The sequence below is a fragment of the Tachyglossus aculeatus genome, chromosome 4 (assembly GCF_015852505.1).
Source record: "Tachyglossus aculeatus isolate mTacAcu1 chromosome 4, mTacAcu1.pri, whole genome shotgun sequence".
NCBI classification, from domain to species: Eukaryota; Metazoa; Chordata; class Mammalia; order Monotremata; family Tachyglossidae; genus Tachyglossus; species Tachyglossus aculeatus.
Window position 1 is genome coordinate 95,866,268 of NC_052069.1, and position 19,303 is coordinate 95,885,570.

Here is a 19,303-nt window from a genome sequence, read left to right on the forward strand (position 1 = left end):
CACTGAGCCACGTGGCTTAGTGGATAGGGCACGGGCCTGGGAGTCAGAAGGTCATGGGTTCTAATCCCAACTCTGCTACATGACTGCTTTGTGACCTTGGGCAAGTCACTTCACTTCTCTGGGGTTCAGTTACCTCATCTGTAAAATGGGGTTAAGAGTGTGAACCCCATGTGGGACAGGGACTGTATCTAACATGATTAATTGGTATATACCCCAGCTCTTAGAACAGTTCTTGACACATAGTAAGCACTTATCAAGTACCATAATAATAATTATGACTTTTTTTTTTACCAGAGGGACTGGGTTCTAATCCCAGTTCCACCACTTGCCTCTTTTGTGACTTTCAAAGGATGCTCACTTTATATCGTTTTCCTTCTTTTCCAGACCATTCATTTGTACTTTGGCTTCTGTTCGTGACTCTTGCCTATAACTGGAACTGCTGGTTTATTCCTCTGCGTTTTGTCTTTCCCTACCAAACTCCAGAAAACTTTACTTATTGGCTTGTAATAGACATCATCTGTGATATCATATACCTTTGTGATATGCTGATATTCCAACCCAGAGTGCAGTTCATAAGAGGAGGAGACATAATCGTGAGTAAGGCATGGTGGGAAATAGAATTGCTGCAGTATGAAAGGTGGGAATTAGTGGAGTTATAGCTAAGAGTTTGGGTGGGATTAACTGTCATCTCAGGGAATCAGCAGTTGTGTGCTTCGTTTCAGGTTCTCTAGTCTCTCAAAGACCCAACACTGTATGAAAATGTAGCAGATTCTCTAGGTAATCAGTCACCTTTACCCAGGTGTTCTACCTGTAAAAGCTTGAAACCTTTTTCTTGAAACCTCCAGTGGTGGCTGGAGATTTTAGGTTTGGGAGGTCAGAAAAGATGATTATGATAATAATAATAATAATAATAGTATTTGTTAAGCGCTTACTTTGTGCCAGGCTCTGTACTAAGCACTGGGGTGGATACAAGCAAACTGGGTTGGATACAGCCCCTGATAAATGCAGATTTGTGGTTTAACCTCATGAAGATTCACCCAACACTCTCTGTTACCAGATTTATAGGTTGGAGAAGCAAAGGCCTCTTAGCATTTCTCTCCATTTTCCTTCCAGGTTTTTACTTTCTGCCACTTTAGCATCAGATCTAAATGATGTGGAATGGTTAGGGCTAGTGCAGAATAAAAGTAAATACTGGAAAACAGTCTTGCAGAGAAACTTTCAACCATCTATTGTGCCCAAAAACCTTGGCACTTTAGCTCTCTACATAACAGTACTGCATGTCTGGCTCTCTTTCTACTATACTTGTGCTCATCTAGGACAAAGATCACTTCTACTAACTCTACTGTATTCTCCCAAGTGCTTAGCAAGATTGGAAGCTCCTCACTAGACTATAAACTCCTCACTAGACTGTAAACTCTTTCAGGGCAGAAATTATGTCTACCAACTATATAGTTAGAAGTGGCATGGCCAAGTGGATACAGCATGGGACTGGGAGTCAGAAGGTTATGGGTTCTAATCCCAGTTCCACCACTTGTTTGCTGTTTGACCTTGGGCAAGTAACTTCACTTCTCTGGGCCTCAGTTATCTCATCTGTAAAATGGGGATTAAGACCGTGAGCCCAACGTGGGACAACCTGACCACCTTGTATCTACCCCAGCACTTAGAACAGTGCTCGGCACATAGTAAGTGCTTAACAAATACTATTATTATTATTATTATTATTATTATTATTATTATTATTATTATTATTACTCTCCCAAGTGCTTAGTAAAGTGCTCTGCATACAGAATCAGTGTGAACTTGGGCAAGTTACTTAACTTCTCTGTGCCTCAGTTTCCTCATCTGTAAAATGAGGATTCAATGTGTTCTCCCTCCTATGTAGATTGTGAACTCCATGCAGGACAGGTACTGTACCCAACCTGATTATCCTGTGTCTACTCCAGCACTAAGTGCAGTGTTTGGGACATAGGAAGTGTTTAACCAATACTGTTATTATTGTTATTGTCATTATTAATAATAATAATACAATTAATAATAGCATTAATGAGTTGATACTATGTTTTGTATCAAATACTATTGATTGATTGGCCATTCTTACCCCACACTGCATGTACACTAATTTTTTTTAATACTTAGTTTAAAACTCATTGCAATCTCAGACCACCTTGTTGGTAACCTCAACCTGTCATGTACTGCAAAGTGCTGAATGTCTATCAGTCAGTCAATCAATCATATTTATTGAGCAATTATAGTGTGCAGAGCACTGAACTAAGTGCTTGGGAGAGTGCAATACAATAATATAACAAATAATGTCCTGGCCCAAAATGAGCTAACAGTCTACTGCTTTCCATTTGTTTCCAAAGCCAGGGAATTGACCCCAGGGAGGAACAGTGATGGAGCACCATCACAAGCCCCAATAACTGTAGCCACATTGAGATGAACCCATTGACTTTGCCCCAACAGCTTTTTGATCAAGTCAGGGAGCCTGGCTACTAGTCTGCAGCCAGGCTCCTTATCACCTCACAGCAAGCTAGGGCCTAGCTGGGCAGTAGAACCAACAGGGATCCAGGGTGCAGCAGGCCGAAGCCCACTCCTGTCCACAGCCTGAGCAGTGAACAAGTTCATCGGCTCCAGCCTCTGTAGGGCCCTTTCTGGGTCTGATCCCTTTCTCAGTTTCCCTGCCATTCCCCATCTGCATCTGTGGTTCTCCTTCCTGTCAGCGTGGATCCCCTCCTCACCTCACTCTGTTCTTGTGTTCCTGAGGCCCCTGCCTCTGAGTGGGTCTGCATTTCTCCCTCCTCTCCATGTGTGCTTGTGTTTTGCCCTTTCCCTGTTCCCACTCGAGTACCTGTCTTTCATTCTTGTCCCTACATTGCAAAATGAAAAATATAATAATGATTATAATAATAATAATAATAATTAGACTATTTGTTAAGTAATTACTAGGCATCAAGCATTTGGGTAAAGACCATCAGATCCAATACAGACTCTGTCCCAAATGAGGCTCACAGTCTAAGGGAGAGGGACGACAGGTTTTTAATCTCTATTACTCAGATGAGAAGACAGGTACGGAAAAGTTAAGTAACTTGCCCACATGGTCAAATAGTGAGCAAATGGCAGAGAGCCAGGATTACAACTCAGGTCTCCTTACTCTTGTATGCCTTTCACTAGGCCACTCTCCTTTTCAACAGCATGAATCCCTCTGTCCATTACCCAACCCTATGACAGAATAAAATTATGTTGGACTGGCACAGTTTGCTTTTCACAAACCCAGTTGGTGACTTCCAATTATCTTTTGGTTTATTGTTTATTTCTTTATTTTGGTTGGTGACTTGCCCTAATGTCTTTACAGATATTTTTAAAGTGATGATTCAGTCATTTCTGAGGCCTAACTTTTTTTGCCTTTTTAAAAATGTAAACAACATTTTCACTTTTTGAATTTCAGAGACTTTCTTGCACCCTTGATTTCTCATAAGGAATGACTAACCGAGCCCTAATCACATTTAACCATTCCTTAGACCTCTCAGGTTGAATGTCATCAAGCCCTGATGAGTTGATACATCTAGGTTTGCTTTTCATGCATTCTCTATTTATTTTCCTGTTCTAGTTCAGCTTTCCAGTCTTCCATCACAAGGGAATTTGTATGTGTCAACTGTTTATATTTGACCTTTTTCAGAAAGACAGGAAAGAGCCACTGAGCCCTATTCTCTTCTCCAAAGTCCTTATGTGTACTACAGTACACATCATGTCCCTAAATTTCATTTTAAATTATTTTCAAGTCCTGGTCTATGTGCTCAGTTCTGTACACTGACAATGTGTAGGATCTAACAAGACTTTCATTTGAAACCAAGATTGTTAAATATCAATCACTTAGTAGATTTTATTGTGTGTACCCAAGCAGCGTGGCTCAGTGGCAAGAGCCCGGGCTGGGGAATCAGAGGTCATGGGTTCTAATTCTGGCTCTGCCACTTGTCTGCTGTGTGACTTTGGGCAAGTCAATTCACTTCTCTGGGCCTGTTACCTCATCTGTAAAATGGGGATTAAGACTGTGAGACCCCCGTGGGACTACCTGATCACCTTGTAACCGCCCCAGTGCTTAGAACGGTGCTTTGCTTAATAAATGCCATTATTATTATCATTATTATTATTATTACCCTTTGTAGAGTATTTTACAAATCGCTTGGGAGAATTTAATAGAGGAAGAAGACAAAATCCCTGCCCACAAGAAGCTTACAATCTAACAGTGGAGATAATAAAATAATTTCCAGATACAAGGAAGAGCTGCTCAACCAGATTTGTGAATCAGTATATGCGGTGGCATGAGAAGAAGTTGTAAGTGCTAAAGTCTTGAGGCACTGCAAAACTGCTGAGATGATAGGGAGGATATATGTATATTAATGTCACTCTCCCCCTCTAGACTGTAAGCTCATGAGGGCAGGGAACATGTCTACCAAGTCTGTTGTATTGTACTCTCCAAAGTGCTAAGTATGTTGCTCTGCACACAGTAAGCACTAAATAAATACTATTGATGATGATGATGATGATGATGACTTCTGGGGGGAAGTAAAATCAATTGTGGGAAACTTCTTGGTAGAGGTAGGATTTCAGAAGGACTGTAAAGGAGAGTTGAGGTCTGGCAGGTATAAATAATAGTAAGAATAATTGTAGCATTTGTTAAATGCTTACTATGTGGCAGGCAGAGTACTAAGTGCTGCAGTGGATACAAGCAAATTGGGTTGGACACAGTCCCTGTCCCACATGGGGCTCACAGTCTTAATCCCCATTTTACAGATAAGGTAACTGAGGCACAGAAAAGCTAAGTGATTTGCCCAAGGCCTCACAGCAGACAAGTGGCAGAGCTGGGATTGGAACTCAGGTCCTTTTGATTCTCAGGCCCATGCTCTATCCACTAGGCCACAGAGGGGAAGGAAGTTCAAAGCAGGAGGAAGGGTTTGATCTGAGAGTGGGGTCAGGAGTGTGAAGGTGAGGCACTGTGGGAAAGTGGATTTTGCAAAAATGGAGAGTGCGAGTTGGGTTTAGTAAAAAGGTGTGGATTGGTAAGCGGGAGAATGCTGATAAAGTGCCTTAAAGCCAATGGACAGAGGTTTATGTTTAATATGAAGATGAATGGCAGGTGTTTGAGGCATGGAGAGATGTTTTAGAAAGTGAATTCAAGCAGCAGAGTGAAGATGGACTGGAGAGGGGAGAGGCTGGAGGCAGGGAAGTCAGTGAGGAGTCTGTTACAGTAGTCAATCTGGGATATGATGAGTTCTTGACCCAGGGTGGCAGACAGGGGAAATGTTGAGGGGACAAAATCAACAGCACTTAGCAGCAGACTGAAAGTAAGAACAAGGGATGAAGGATAATGCTGAGGTTGCAGGCTTCAAAAACTGGAAGATTGGTGATGTTGCTGATTGTGATAAAGTGGAGAAGAGTAATTTGGGGCAAGAGGGTAGTGAGTAGAGTTTTTGACTTATTCAGCTTGAGGTGCTACCAAGCCATCTGTCTGGAGATTCTTTGCTGGCCAAAGGAAATGCAATATTTACATCTAGATTGATTAAAAGAATTAATAAACAAATATTCATTCATTCATTCATTCAATCGTATTTATTGAGCACTTACTGTGTGCAGAGCACTGTACTAAGTGCTTGGGAAGTACAAGTTGGCAACATATAGAGACGGTCACTACCCAACAACAGGCTCACAGTCTAGAAGGGGGAGACAGACAACAAAACAAAACATATTAACAAAATAAAATAGAATAGTAAATACGTACAAGTAAAATAGAGTAATAAATCTGTACAAACACATATACAGGTGCTCTGGGGAGGGGAAGGAGGTAGGGCGGGGGGGATGGGGAGGGGGAGAGGAAGGAGGTGGCTCAGTCTGGGAAGGCCTCCTGGAGGAGGTGAGCTCTCAGTAGGGCTTTGAAGGGAGGAAGAGAGCTAGCTTGGCAGATGTGCAGAGGGAGGCCATTCCAGGCCATGGGGAGGATGTGGGCTGGGGGTCGACAGCAGGACAGGTGAGAACGAGGCGCAGTGAGGAGGTTAGTGGCAGAGGAGCAGAGGGTGCGGGCTGGGCTGTAGAAGGAAAGAAGGGAGCTGAGGTAGGAGGGGGTGAGATGATGGAGAGCCTTGAAGCCGAGAGTGAGGAGTTTTTGCCTGATGCGTAGGTTGACTGGTAGCCACTGGAGATTTTTGAGTACCGTGGGAGTAGGGAAATTCATTTGTTCATTCATTCATTCAATCATATTTATTGAGTCCTTACTGTGTGCAAACTCTTGTATTAATAGTTTGGGAGAGTACACTATAACAGTATAACAGACACTTTTCCTGCCCATAATGAGCTTACAGTCCAGAGGAAGAGACAAACATCAATAGAAATAAACTAATTACAAATATGTACATATGTACTGTGGGGCCAAGGCAGGGATAAATAAAGGGAACAAGTCAGGGCAGAAGGGAGTGGGAAAATAGGAAAGGAAGGCTTAATCAGGGAGGGCCTCTAGGAGGAGATGTGCCTTCAATAAGGCTTTGAAGGTCGGGAGAGTAATTGCCTGTCAGATTTGAGGAGGGAGGGCAATCCAGACCAGAGGCAGGATGTGGGCGAGGGGTCAGCAGCAAAATAGATGAAATCAAGATACAGTGAGAAAGTTGGCATTAGAGGAGTAAAATGAATGGGCTTTGTTGTAGTAGGAGAGTAGAAAGGTAAGGTAAGAAGGGGAAAGGTGATTCAGTGCTTTAAAGCCAATGGTGAGGAGTTTTTGTTGATGAGGAAGTGGATGGGCAACTACTGAAGGTTCTTGAGGAATGGGAAAACACGATCTGAGCATTCTACTCCCAGCTCTGCCACTTGTCTGCTGTGTGACTTTGGGCAAGTCACTTCACTTCTCTGGGCCTCAGTTACCTCATCTGTAAAATGGGGATTAAGACCGTGAGCCCTACGTGGGACAACCTGATTACCTTGTATCTACCCCAGCACTTAGAACATTCATTCATTCATTCAATCATATTTATTGAGCGCTTACTGTGTGCACAGCACTGTACTAAGCGCTTGGGAAGTACAAGTTGGCAACATATAGAGATAATCCCTACCCAACAACGGGCTCACAGTCTAGAACGGGGAGACAGACAACAAAACAAAACATGTGGATGGGTGTCAAGTCATCAAAATAGAAATAAAGCTAGATGCACATCATTAACAAAATAAATAGAATAGTAAACATGTACAAGTAAAATAAATAGAGTAATAAACCTGTACAAACATATATACAGCGAGGCTCAGTGGAAAGAGCCCGGGCTTTGGAATCAGAGGTCATGTGTTCAAATCCCAGCTCCGCCAATTGTCAGCTGTGACTTTGGGAAAGTCACTTAACTTCTCTGTGCCTCAGTTACCTCATCTGCAAAATGGGGATTAAGACTGAGCCCCCACGTGGGACAACCTGATCACTTTGTAACCTCCCCAACGCTTAGAACAGTGCTTGGCACATAGTAAGCACTTAACAAATTCCATAATTATTATTATTATTATTATTATTATTATTATAGGCAGTGGGCTCAAGGCAAGGCATTTCATAGTATGGGGAAAATGTGGGCATGTTTAAAATCAGTGGAAGGGTGCTATCAGATAAGTGAGCTTTTGAAGGTGATGGTTAAGGAAAGAGGAAGGATGAGAGCAAGTGTTTCTAGGAGGTGAAAAGAAATGGGGTCAGAAGCCCAAGCAGAGGGAACAAGAGTGAGAGAGCGTTGAAAAGATGTTGTGGCACCTTTGAGGAGCTGGTACCTAAGGGTTTCAGTTTTGCTAACAAAGAAATTGACAAAGTCATCAGGGGCAAGAGGGGATGGAGGTGAGTGCACTAGGAATTTAAGGAGAATGTTAAAGGCCTTGAATAATTGGCAGGGGGGAATGGGCATGGGAGTTGATGAAGGAGGAGAAATAATGTTGCTGAGGTGAAAAAAGGTCAGAGTTATGAAATGGCTGACTGGTACCTGCATTTCCACCAACAGTACTTGGAAAATCCAAAAATTAAACTTCAAAAAAGAGTGCAGTTTAGTTAGGTGAGCAAAATAAAAATAGCCTAAAATCAATTATTCGTCAGTAGGCTATCCATGGAAGGGGCACTAAGATTCTGGACTGCTAGGGTAGAAAAGCAGTGTGGCCCGGTGGAAAGAGCATGGGCCTGGGAATCAGAGGACCCGGGTTCTAATCCTGCTCTGCCACTTGTCTATTGTGTGACCTTGGGCCTCAGCTCCCTCATCTGCAAAATGGGGATTCAGTACCAGCTCTCTCCTACTTGGACTATGAGCCTCATGTGGGATCTGGTTATCTTGTATCTACCCCAGCTCTTAGTACTTAAGCTCTTAACAGATATCTTAACTATTAGGGTAGCCAGTTCAAGATTCTGAGCAGAGTAGGACACCATCGGAAGCCCCTGCTTGTTCACTGTGTGCAGAGAATGTATCCGTTTACGCCCCTGCTTGTTCGCTGTGCACAGAGAATGTATCTGTTTACTTTTTTATTGCACTATTCCAAGCTTTTAGTACAGTGCTCTGCACATAGTAAGTGCTCCATAAATACGATTGACTAACTGACCAAGTGTTTGAATGTTAAACACTGGGACTGAGCTATCTCTCCCAGAAAAAAAAGACTCACATCCTTTTTTTTTTTTTTTATGGGACTAGCATCAGGAATTGGAGGTGTCCATTTTCTCTTTCTGAAGTTTTCATGTGCTAGGCAATGTCCTTTAGGCTTGAAATATCTCCTGGGGAAATTCTAAAATACAAGAGCCATCGTTGAGGTAGAATCTATTTGAAATGCTCTTTCTCTGGTTCAAGAGCATTAATTAACTTGCCAATACTATCCCAAGAGCTCCATTGGCATATTGATGAATGGTGATGATGGTACGCAAATAAGAGGTAAACAAAAAAAGAATGTTAATTTCAACCTCCATTAGATACCCATGCTGGGGGGAGGGGAAATCAATTGCTGACAAATGGAAAATGACAAAATCAGTAAAAAGGGACTTTTATTCTCAATTTCAATGCCTTGGCACACAATGGAGTCCAACAAATAAATATAAACCTAAAAAAAGCACACTTGATTGGGTCTATTTAAAAGGCCCTATCCGAGACTATGAATGCATGCACTGCTTATTTTTGGTGCTCAGAAACAATGTAATAGCTTATTTGCTTTCAAATAAGTATTTTTGTCTTCTAAAAGGTAATTATTTTGTGGTAGGAAGGCTTGGGCCCAATCTGAGATTTCGATAGTTATGTCTATGCACTCTGGAAGACAAACCTGTGTCCTTCAGCAGTTTTGAGATTCAATCTATCAGTGGTATTTACTGAATGCTTTCTTTGTGCAGAGTACTGTACTAAATGCCTGAGTGAGTACAATATATTTGGGTTAAAGTCGATGAGACATCAAGCAGACAGAGGTTTATGACTTGATGATAATGACTTTATGCTTCCATCACAGGCCCTGCTTTGGGGACCAATAGAGCACTGCTGTTTTCTCTCTCGGGTTTGAATTCACCTGTATTTTTGATTGCCACAGTCATTCTATTCAGATTGCTAAATTTTAAGCAGTTAGTTCTGTTATTTTCTCAACCTCGACTATATTTTCCATGATCTTGGAAGCAAAGTAATCAGTTTGGACACTGTCCCTGTCCCACCTGGGGCTTACAATCTAAGAAGAGGGTAGAACTGGCATTGAAGTCCCATTTTATGGATGAGGAAACTGAGACATGGGGAAGTTAAGTGACTTGCCCAAGGTCACACAGCAGACAATGATAGAGTGAGGATTAGGACCTGCCTCTTATTCCTAGGCCCGTGCTTTTTCCACTAGGCCACATTGCTTCCCTGTCACAATATACACTTTGCCCAAGACATATCAGTCTCCACTGGGTGGACATCTCACAGACTACCACCTTTACTTGAGCCAAACATCTGTTAGTGGAAGTCTAGCTTGCCCAATAATTGGAACAAAAGATGGAAGGCGGAAGATATTTGAAAAATAAGTATTGTACATAATTGTTACCAGCTAACCATCAGGGAAAGCGACACATTTAGAGAAGAAACTTTTAGAAAGAGGCAGAATCGAAACAACATCTGACACAGCAAGTAGCCAATGGATCAGCACCACAAAGGAAGATTTTTTTTGTGAGCAAAAGATGGAAGGTGTACATTGGTCTTTTTCAGCCACTCCCACACACAGGAAAAAAAAAATCTCACCTTGAGTAGTGTCATCTTTAAACAAACAGCAGTTCACTGCACATCTGATAAGCAGTTCATTGTATGATTAATGGTGGTGAATTTATTTTGTTTTCCAAATGAGTGCAAATTATATTTTCATTTTACTTTAGCTTTTTTATCTGATCTGTCCTCTATAGACTACTGGGGTCAAGAAACACATTTCTGAAACACTGGCATACATTTGTCTCCATAACTTTTAAAATAAGTTATACAAACGATATATTGCTATTTCACTGACCTTGAATAATTACTTTGTAAGACTTTCTGAGTTAGATTCTCTCCATGCATGGAGTGTGTTAGATGCTCTGTTGAGCTGCTGTAAATCCTTCAAGACACCAGAATAGCAATTAAGAAGAATTTTGACTTCTAGTTACTTGACAGAAAATTATATTCTTCACATGAGGCAGGTCTCGTCAATGCAGGTACATGGAATGCATACATCAGTTGTATTCTAAACAATAGCAGTCATCTGTGTGATCCTCCTATGTCTTTATGCAATCCTGCATAATCCAACTTCCCTCCTCCTTCCAAAAGTAGAGAAACAGATGCATTGTTTCTCTTCAAATCAACACAAATGAGTTTCCTCCCATTCTGATGCCTTGAGAGGTGTATCCCAGGACTACCAAACATAGGCCATTGGGAGAATTGTGCTTCTTCACCAGATGTTTCCACTTCACAGGTTTCTCCCTGACCATCAGTTCATTCACTTGTATTTATTGAGCACTTACTGTATGCAGAGTACTGTACTAAGTGCTTGAAATAGGACAATTCAACAATAAACAGAAACATTCTCAATTCAGCCAATTTTGTGATGCACTGACTCTTTTGGATAGGAGGATACCAAGAACAGCTTCAGAAATTTGGCCATTCTGAGGCAGGCAAAAATTTGCCCTATCCCTTGCTGTTCAATATGATGCTGTTACACTTTGCTGCACTCTCAGCAGTGTTACGTATGGACATCATACTCCCCATTTTGCAGAAGTTCAATGATTGAAACAAAAGGTGGAAGTAGGAACATGATTGAAAAATAAGTATTGTGCATAACTGTTAACAGCTAAGCATCAGGAAAAGAATGACCCATTTAGAGAAGAAACGTTTCTCAAGGGGCAGAACTGAAACAGCATCCAGTACAGCAAGTAGCCACTTGAGTATGGCTGAAGCTAGAGTGTTTTTCTGTCAGTACTCTGGATCCCTGGCCCTTGTTCCAGAGCCATAGTGCTCCCTATACAGGTCTCTGCTAACATGAGTGTCTCTTCCAATGGGGAGACTGAGGCTGGGCAAGTTCTTTTCCTACCTATGCGGCTGCCTGGTAAATGCCCTCTCTAATCATTCTCCTGGAAGTGAATATCTCTCTTGTGTACCATCACTGGTCCTGAGGGGTATTATTCATCAATCAACCAACCAATCGATGCCATTTATTGAGTACTTACTGCGTGCAGAGCACTGTACAAAGTGCTTGGTACAAAGTACAATATTATTATATATGTTAGGTTATATGTTATGTGTTGTATTATAGCAAGCATCATTATCATTCCCCTCTCAGGGTTGCACCTGGAGAGTTTCCAGTACTCTACCAGCCTCAACTATGGTAGGGAGAGTCAAGCAGAGGCACACCCATTCCATTCCTAACTTGTCTATTGGCTAGTAAGTGGAAGACAGTCTACAAGTCAAAACTCGCCTGTGCTGGGTAGCAGTGTCATGGGAGAGAGTCGAGGGCAAAGACTCAAGTTACTGCGTGGAAGGAGGCAATGGTAAACCACTTACATATTTTAACCAATGAAACTCTATGGACACACTACCAGAACAATTGCTGATGGAGGTGGGGCATTCTTGGAGAGATGTGTCCATGGCCTTGCTATGGGTGAGAGATGACTAGATGGCATAAGACAAGGCAAGACCATTATTATTACCTGGGAAAGGGGTCAGCAGTGAGATTGAGAAGCTGGTTGAATGCTTTAAGGGCAATGATAAGGAATTTCTGTTTGATGTGGAGATGGATGGGCAATCACTGGAAGTTATTAAGGAATGGGAAGATGTGGACTTCACCTTTTTTTAGAAAAATGATCCGAGGAGTAGAGAGAATCAATCAATCTTATATATCGAGCACTCACTCTGTGCAGAACACTGTATTAAGCATATGGGAGAGTACAACAGAATTAGCAGGTACGTTCCCTGCCCATAGTGAGCGTATAGTCTAGAGGGGTAAGGACTTGAATAGGAAGAGACAGAAACCAGTGAGGCTAGTAAGGAGGCTGATTCAGTAGTCAATGCAGGATGTAATAAGTGCTTGGATCCACATAGTAGCAGTATGGATGGAGAGGAAAGGATAGATTTTAGTGATGTTGTAAAGATAGAACTGACAGGATTTGGTGACAGATTTAATATGTGGATTGAATGAAGGAGATAAGTCTAGGGTAATGTCAAGGTTATGGGCTTGAGAGATAGTGATGGGAAAGACAGAGGGAGGACAAGAATGACAAGGAAAATGAGGAATTCTCTTTTGGACAAGGTGAGTTAGAGTTATTGGTGGGATATCCAAGTAAAGGTGCCCTGAAGGCAGGAGGAAATGTGAGATTGCAGTGAAGGAGAGAGGTCCGGGCCGAAGAGGTAGATCTGGGAATCATCCACATAGAGATGGTAGTTGAAGCCACGGGAGGGGATGAGTCGTCCAATGGAGTGGGCATAGATGGAGAATAGAAGTGAGGTGGTGGGGCAGAGTTAAGCCTTGAGGGACTCAGAGGAGCCTGCAAAAAGATTGAGAAGGAGCAGCCAGAAAGTATAAGCTACCCACCCAAAAATAATTAACCTCCAAAACACTCATTGTATTTTGGCTATTATTTTCTTCCTGTGAAAAAATTGATCGACCACGTACTAGAACCCACACAGGATATATGAAGCCATCTCTGCCCTGCCCTCACAGAGCACTGAGTCCAAAGAAAAATCAGCACCTGATTTAGCAAAGTGTTAGAATTTGTCATTTCAATAGCACTATTTAAAAATGAGGCAATCCTGTGATCATCTACTTCTAGACTCTTTAGCTCGACTATCACCTTAGTGATGGCAATTAGCTATTTGAAACTCCCGCACATGCATCGGGAACTTCTGACCAGTCAACAACCATTGTGCAGCAACATTTGAGTAGCAGCCAACAAGACTAGGAGATAACTAGTGGTGGGAAGAAAAGTTGAGTGTCACCCCAGCTCTGCAGGGGGCCTGGTAATCCTCTGGGGGTGTGGGGCTCCCTTAGCCAAGTCTTTCATGAATGTTCCTGCCTCTCTTCTCCCAGGTTTTCCTGGGCTTTCCTCTCCTAACCTCTGGTTGTCCCTTCTGTAGCTGCTGTCAGATTCACAGCAGCTGTCAGAGAAGCAGTATTGCTTAATGAATACAGCACGGTCCTGGGAGTCAGAAGAATCCAGGTTTTAATCCCAGTTCTGCCACATGTCTGCTGTGTGACCTTAGGCATGTCACTTAATGTCTCTGTGCCTCAGTTACTTCATCTGTAAAATGGGGATTAGTATTGTGAGTCCCATTTGGGACAGGGACTGTGTCCAACCTGATTTGCTTGTATTTACTCCAGTGCTTAGAACAGTACCTGGCACATAGTAAGCACTTAAAAAGTACCACAATTATTATTATTACTATTATTCGCAGCAGCTCCCACCAAAAGCTTTTCCAAAACTACCACCACTGACACTGCTGCTCCCCAGTAATTTATGGGGCATCTAACATAGTAAAAATGCCGTTTGTTCTTATTTAATTCTCAGACTTATTCTAATCATTTTTAGACAGATTCAGAGGAAATGAAGAAACATTATCGAAGTTCAGTAAAATTTCAGGTAACATGCATGTTATTCCCAAATTACTCACCTGAGTAGTTTATTACCCTTTCCAGGGTGAATGATGAATAGGCATTTCTCCAGGATGCTGTCTGTTCACAGAGTCAACAAGGCTAGGAACTCAATAAGTGGATGCCACCAAGATTGGTTTAATGAAAATGAGTTAGGGATTAATGCAGCAACACAGCTGAATGTTGAGAAATGACTGAGGGGCACAGACCAGTCTCATGGACTGCAGTCAAAAAAAGGGTGGCTTTTTCATTCATTCAGTCATATTAATTGAGCACTTACTGTGTGCAGAGCACTGTACTAAGCACTTGGGAAGTACAAGTCGGCAACATATAGAGGCGTTATTTCAACCAGTTGTTTCCAGAGCTGAAAACAGTGAGATCCAATCCTTGCATGTAAATGTGACTGAAGACTGCACATAAAAACAAATCTTTACCACACTAAAGCGGCTGGTCCCATTCAGATCTCAACTGTTTTCAAGCTTGCTTCTTGGAATCCCAACTTCTAAAAAGTCTTTGGCGGTGGAAAGTACCCTCTTTCCTGATTGCTGCCCCCTACATAAGCCTGCCTGCTACATTGATCTCCTAATTATCCACTGCTATCTCGGTATGTTTGAGATTATGTTTCACTATACCTATAAGTAATTTATTCCACCCAACTGGATTGCATGGTCCATGTTTCAGTCCAGAATATGGCTGCTGCTTGGGTATTTTTTTTGTCATTCATTCTCCTCACAAGTTCACCCAGCCTAGAAGAGTAGAGATTGTTAATCCTGTATCAATGAGTCACACCCATATTAATTAATGTCCCCAGCAGTGGCTTCATCTTCAAAAATAAATGACTCTATGTCAGTAATGATGAGTTGACCAGAGATCTAGTCCAAATTTTCACATCTCTCTACTGAAAATATTGCTAAATGTGTATACACTCTTCATTCAGAGATGATTGTCATCCTAACAGCTCTAGTTTAAATTCATTTTAAAAAGTCATTAAGAAATAAATCTGTGTAATCTTCAAATTGGACAATCAATGCCCAAATAAATTCCGTGTGGGCAGTGAATGTGTCTACCAAATCTGTTATATCGCATTCTCCCCAGCACTTAGTACAATGCTCTGCACACAATAACTGCTCAATAAAAGCAATACATTGATTGATTGAATGAAAGCTGACTGTGAAATGAAAATATAACCCAAAACTAAAATATCAGGGCCTCGTGGGCCTGAGGGGGTCCCTCAGGGACTTCAAAATGGATTTTATTTTTGCTAGCCAATATTTTGAAAATACCAAGTGTACCCCAAGATACAGCCATGAAGTATTCCTTGGAAATGTGGCTGAATTTTGAACAGCTTTATTGTGAAGCATGCTTTTCCCATTACATGTTGTAGCTTCGGAATATGTTCCAAAACCTCTGTAAAAATAATATGGCATTCCTTTATGTTCTATATACTGTTACATAATTCATTAATAAGCTGCCATTTGGTCTTTGTTAAAATAATCCAGAGCAAAACACCACAACTTCAACTGAAGGAGCAGTTATTATTAGGAATCTTTACAGGAGGCTGCAACTTTAGGGAAAAATTTATCCAAGTAATATTAAACAACAGCCTTCTTATTGTCTTCACAACATGCCTTAAATCAATCAATCAATCAATCAATCGTATTTATTGAGCGCTTACTATGTGCAGAGCACTGTACTAAGCGCTTGGGAAGTACAAATTGGCATCACATAGAGACAGTCCCTACCCAACAGTGGGCTCACAGTCTTAAAGCGGACCAACTCTTTCTGATCACTTCTTCATACCTTTCAACTCCTTTCTTTCTATCTTATCTTCTTCAATCATTTTTTATGAAGTTTAGCTGGCAGTGGGAAGACCATCATTTCATCATCTGCTTTGACTTCTAGCAATAATGCATTGGATTTTGGAGGTGTAGAACAATAATGGCCATATCTCCAGGTTGTGAGATTTGAGGGGAGGCTTTAGCCTGGGTTAAGGCATTAAACCATAATGTCTGTGGCTATATGTCTTAAGAATCAAGGAGTAACTGTAGCCTGGGGCATGCCTGTACTGATAAAATGTGTTGTCAATACATGTTATGCCATAAGTTAAGGACCTATGACGATTCAACCCCATAGTCTTTTGGTGAGCCAATTCCCATTGAATTTAGGGCCTAAAAAGTAGAAAATCCCTCAGTTTTTGATGCACAAAATGTTTGTGTGAGCAGGACATGATACAAAGAGGGGTTCTTGTTTTCATAGTGATAATGCAACTTGTCAGTGACTCAAAACATTGTACTGAGAGATGTTGGGAGGAAGAATCTTTAGGCAGTAGATAACTGCCCAGTGAATATTAAATTCACTTACAAACACAAAAGCACGCGAATCCATGTTAATGAACTGTTTTACCAACCAAACTGTGTTCTTCCAACAGCTTGATCTGGCATCAGTAATACCATTCGATGTTCTTTACCTCTTCTTTGGATTTAACCCAATGTTTAGAGCAAATAGGCTATTAAAGGTAAGGCAGCCAATGGTTCATTGTTATTTCTGCTTCCCTACAAGAAAATATTTTGGAACACCGTAGAGATCTAATTAGACATTCTAATTCAACTCGCTGTTCTAAAAATTCTCACCTACCTCCAGCTCTCCATGAAAGTCAAGAAAAAGTCATAGAAAAACTACCTTGGTTCCACTGATGTGATTACATTTCTGCCCATGGTGTTTATTCTTCATTTTGGATGGGCAATTTTAGTATTACAGGTTAGAGTGCTTTCCGAATGTCCAACTACAGTCATTAATATTTGACCCTTTTTAAGGCATAATTGCTTATGTTTGTCCTCGCCTACTGGCCTGTTTAAAGAAAAGATCAATTCCTTTTGCATTTGCCTGTAAAATGCCTTCCAGAGAAGGCCCCAAGAAATAAATAATTTCATTAACTGATAATCCTACAGAGACCCCTTAAAAGGAAACAGTGGCTGTAGCCACACGACTTTGGATCATTGTTAGCACCTTTTTCCTGATGAAGCCAAGGTTTGGTGCAAAAATGAGCTCATTAACCCTCCTGCCATCCCTGGGAGGTTGTGAAACATTGAAAAGCTGCCTAGGGGCACTGAGAAACTCCAAAGTGCCCATCAATCAGGATTCAGGGGAGGGAGCTGTGGCTTGAGTGAGTTTGTATGGCATTCCTACCAATCAATGCTGCCAGCTCAGGGACCTTCCTCACCACATTCCCAAATCCAAGGGCCATGGAAAAATAATAAATAAATATTTGTGGCATTTACTAAGCACTTCCTATTTTCTAAAGGCTGGGTGAGGCACAAGATTTTCAGATCAGACCCAGTCCCTGTCCCACACAGAGCTCACAATCTATCCTATCACCATTTTACAGGTGAGAAAACTGAGGCCCAGAGGTTCTGAGGTTCTGTCACTTGCCCAAAGTCAAACAGCAGACTTAGTGGATAGAGCACTGGGAGTCAGAAGGGCCTGGGTTCTAATCCCAGCTCCTCCACTTGTCTGCCTTGGACAAGTCACTTCACTTCTCTGTACCTCAGTTACCTCATCTGGAAAATGGGGATTTAGACTGTTAGCCCAATGCAGGACAGGGACTGTGTCCATCCTGACAATCTTGTACCTACCCCAGCACTTAACAAATGCCATTTAAAAACAAAAAACAAAAAAAAAACCCAAGTCTCCTGATTACAAATCCAGTTCTCTTTCCACTAGGCATCACTGCCTTCTTATGCTGTTCTAAGAAAACTGAGGCATTAGATAGCTATGGGTTGGTTGGATGTTAAGGCTTAAAGTTTACTTCATAAGTCAGGTGAAGTCCTATTTAACAGTAGTAGTCCTAGTAGTAGTAGTAGCAGCAGTGGTAGTATTTATTGAGTGCCTTCTTGGTGCAGTACAACCCTATGAAACACTTGGGACCTAAACTGCCTTCTCAGAGGTCACCAATGACATCCTTCTCACCAAATCCAATGGCTCCTACTCTGTCCTATTCCTCCTCAACCTCTCAGCTACCTTTGCCACTGTCGACCATCCTCTTCTCCTCAGCACATTGTCCAACCTTGGCTACATGGACTCTGTCCTCTCTTGGTTCTCCTCTTGTCTCTCTGGCCTTTCATTCTCAATCTCCTTCGCGGGCTCCTCCTCCTCCCATCCCCTAACTGTAGGGGTCCCTCAAGTGTCAGTTCTTGGTCCCCTTCTGCTCTCCATCTAAACTCACTCCCTTGGTGAACTCATTCACTCCCAAGGCTTCTACTATCATCTCTATGTGGATGATACCCAAATCTACATCTCCTCTCCTGTTTTCTCTCCCTCCCTCCAGGCTCATATCTCCTCCTGCCTTCAGGATATCTCCACCTGGACGTCCACCTGCACCTAAAACTCGACATGTCTTAGATTGAGCTCCTTTATCTTCCTTCCCAAGCCCTGTCCTCTTCCTGACTTTCCCATCACTGGGGACAGCACTACCACCCTTGTCTCACAAGCCCACAACCTTGGTGTCATCCTTGACTCTGCTCTCTCATTCACCCCACACATCCAATCCATCACCAAAACCCACCAAAACCTACCGGTTTCACCTTCACAACATTGCCAAGATCTGCCCTTTTCTCTCCATCCAAACCTCTACCTTGTTAGTACAATCACTCATCATATCCCAACTGAATTACTGCATCAGCATCCTTTCTGATCTCCCAACCTGCTGTCTCTCCCTGCTTCAGTCTATACTTCACTATGCTGCCCAGATTATCTTTCTACAGAAGCGCTCTGGGCATGTCACTCCCCTCCTCAAAAATCTCCAGCGGTCACCTAGCATGAAGCAAAAACTCCTCACTATTGGCTTCAAAGCTCTCCATCACCTTGACCCCTCCTACCTCACCTCCCTTCTCTCCTTCTACAGCCCAGTCCACACACTCCGCTCCTCTGTTGCTAACCTCCTCACTGTGCCTTGTTCTCACCTGTCCCGCCTTTGACCCCTGGCCCACATCCTACCTCTGGCCTGGAATATCCTCCCTCCTCTCAACTGCCAAACTAGCTCACTTCCCCCCTTGAAAGCCTTACTGAAAGCTCACCTCCTCCAGAAGGGCTTTCCAGCCTGAGTGCCCATTTTCCTCTGCTCCTCCTCCCCTCCCCATCGCCCCTCCTTCCTCCTTCTGCTCTACCCCCCTGCCTCACAGCACTTGTGTATATATTTTCATATTTA

At 42.2% G+C, this 19,303-nt stretch overlaps 1 protein-coding gene across 1 annotated transcript in view; it reads left to right on the top strand.

The window, feature by feature from the left end:
* CNGB3 (cyclic nucleotide gated channel subunit beta 3) overlaps positions 1-19,303 on the top strand; it is a 90,173-nt gene that overhangs the window by 15,855 nt on the left and 55,015 nt on the right. The window contains exons 4-6 of the mRNA XM_038745647.1: positions 385-593; positions 14,039-14,089; positions 16,529-16,615. Coding sequence (XP_038601575.1) covers positions 385-593; positions 14,039-14,089; positions 16,529-16,615 — 347 coding nt within the window. The remainder of the gene's footprint in view (positions 1-384; positions 594-14,038; positions 14,090-16,528; positions 16,616-19,303) is intronic.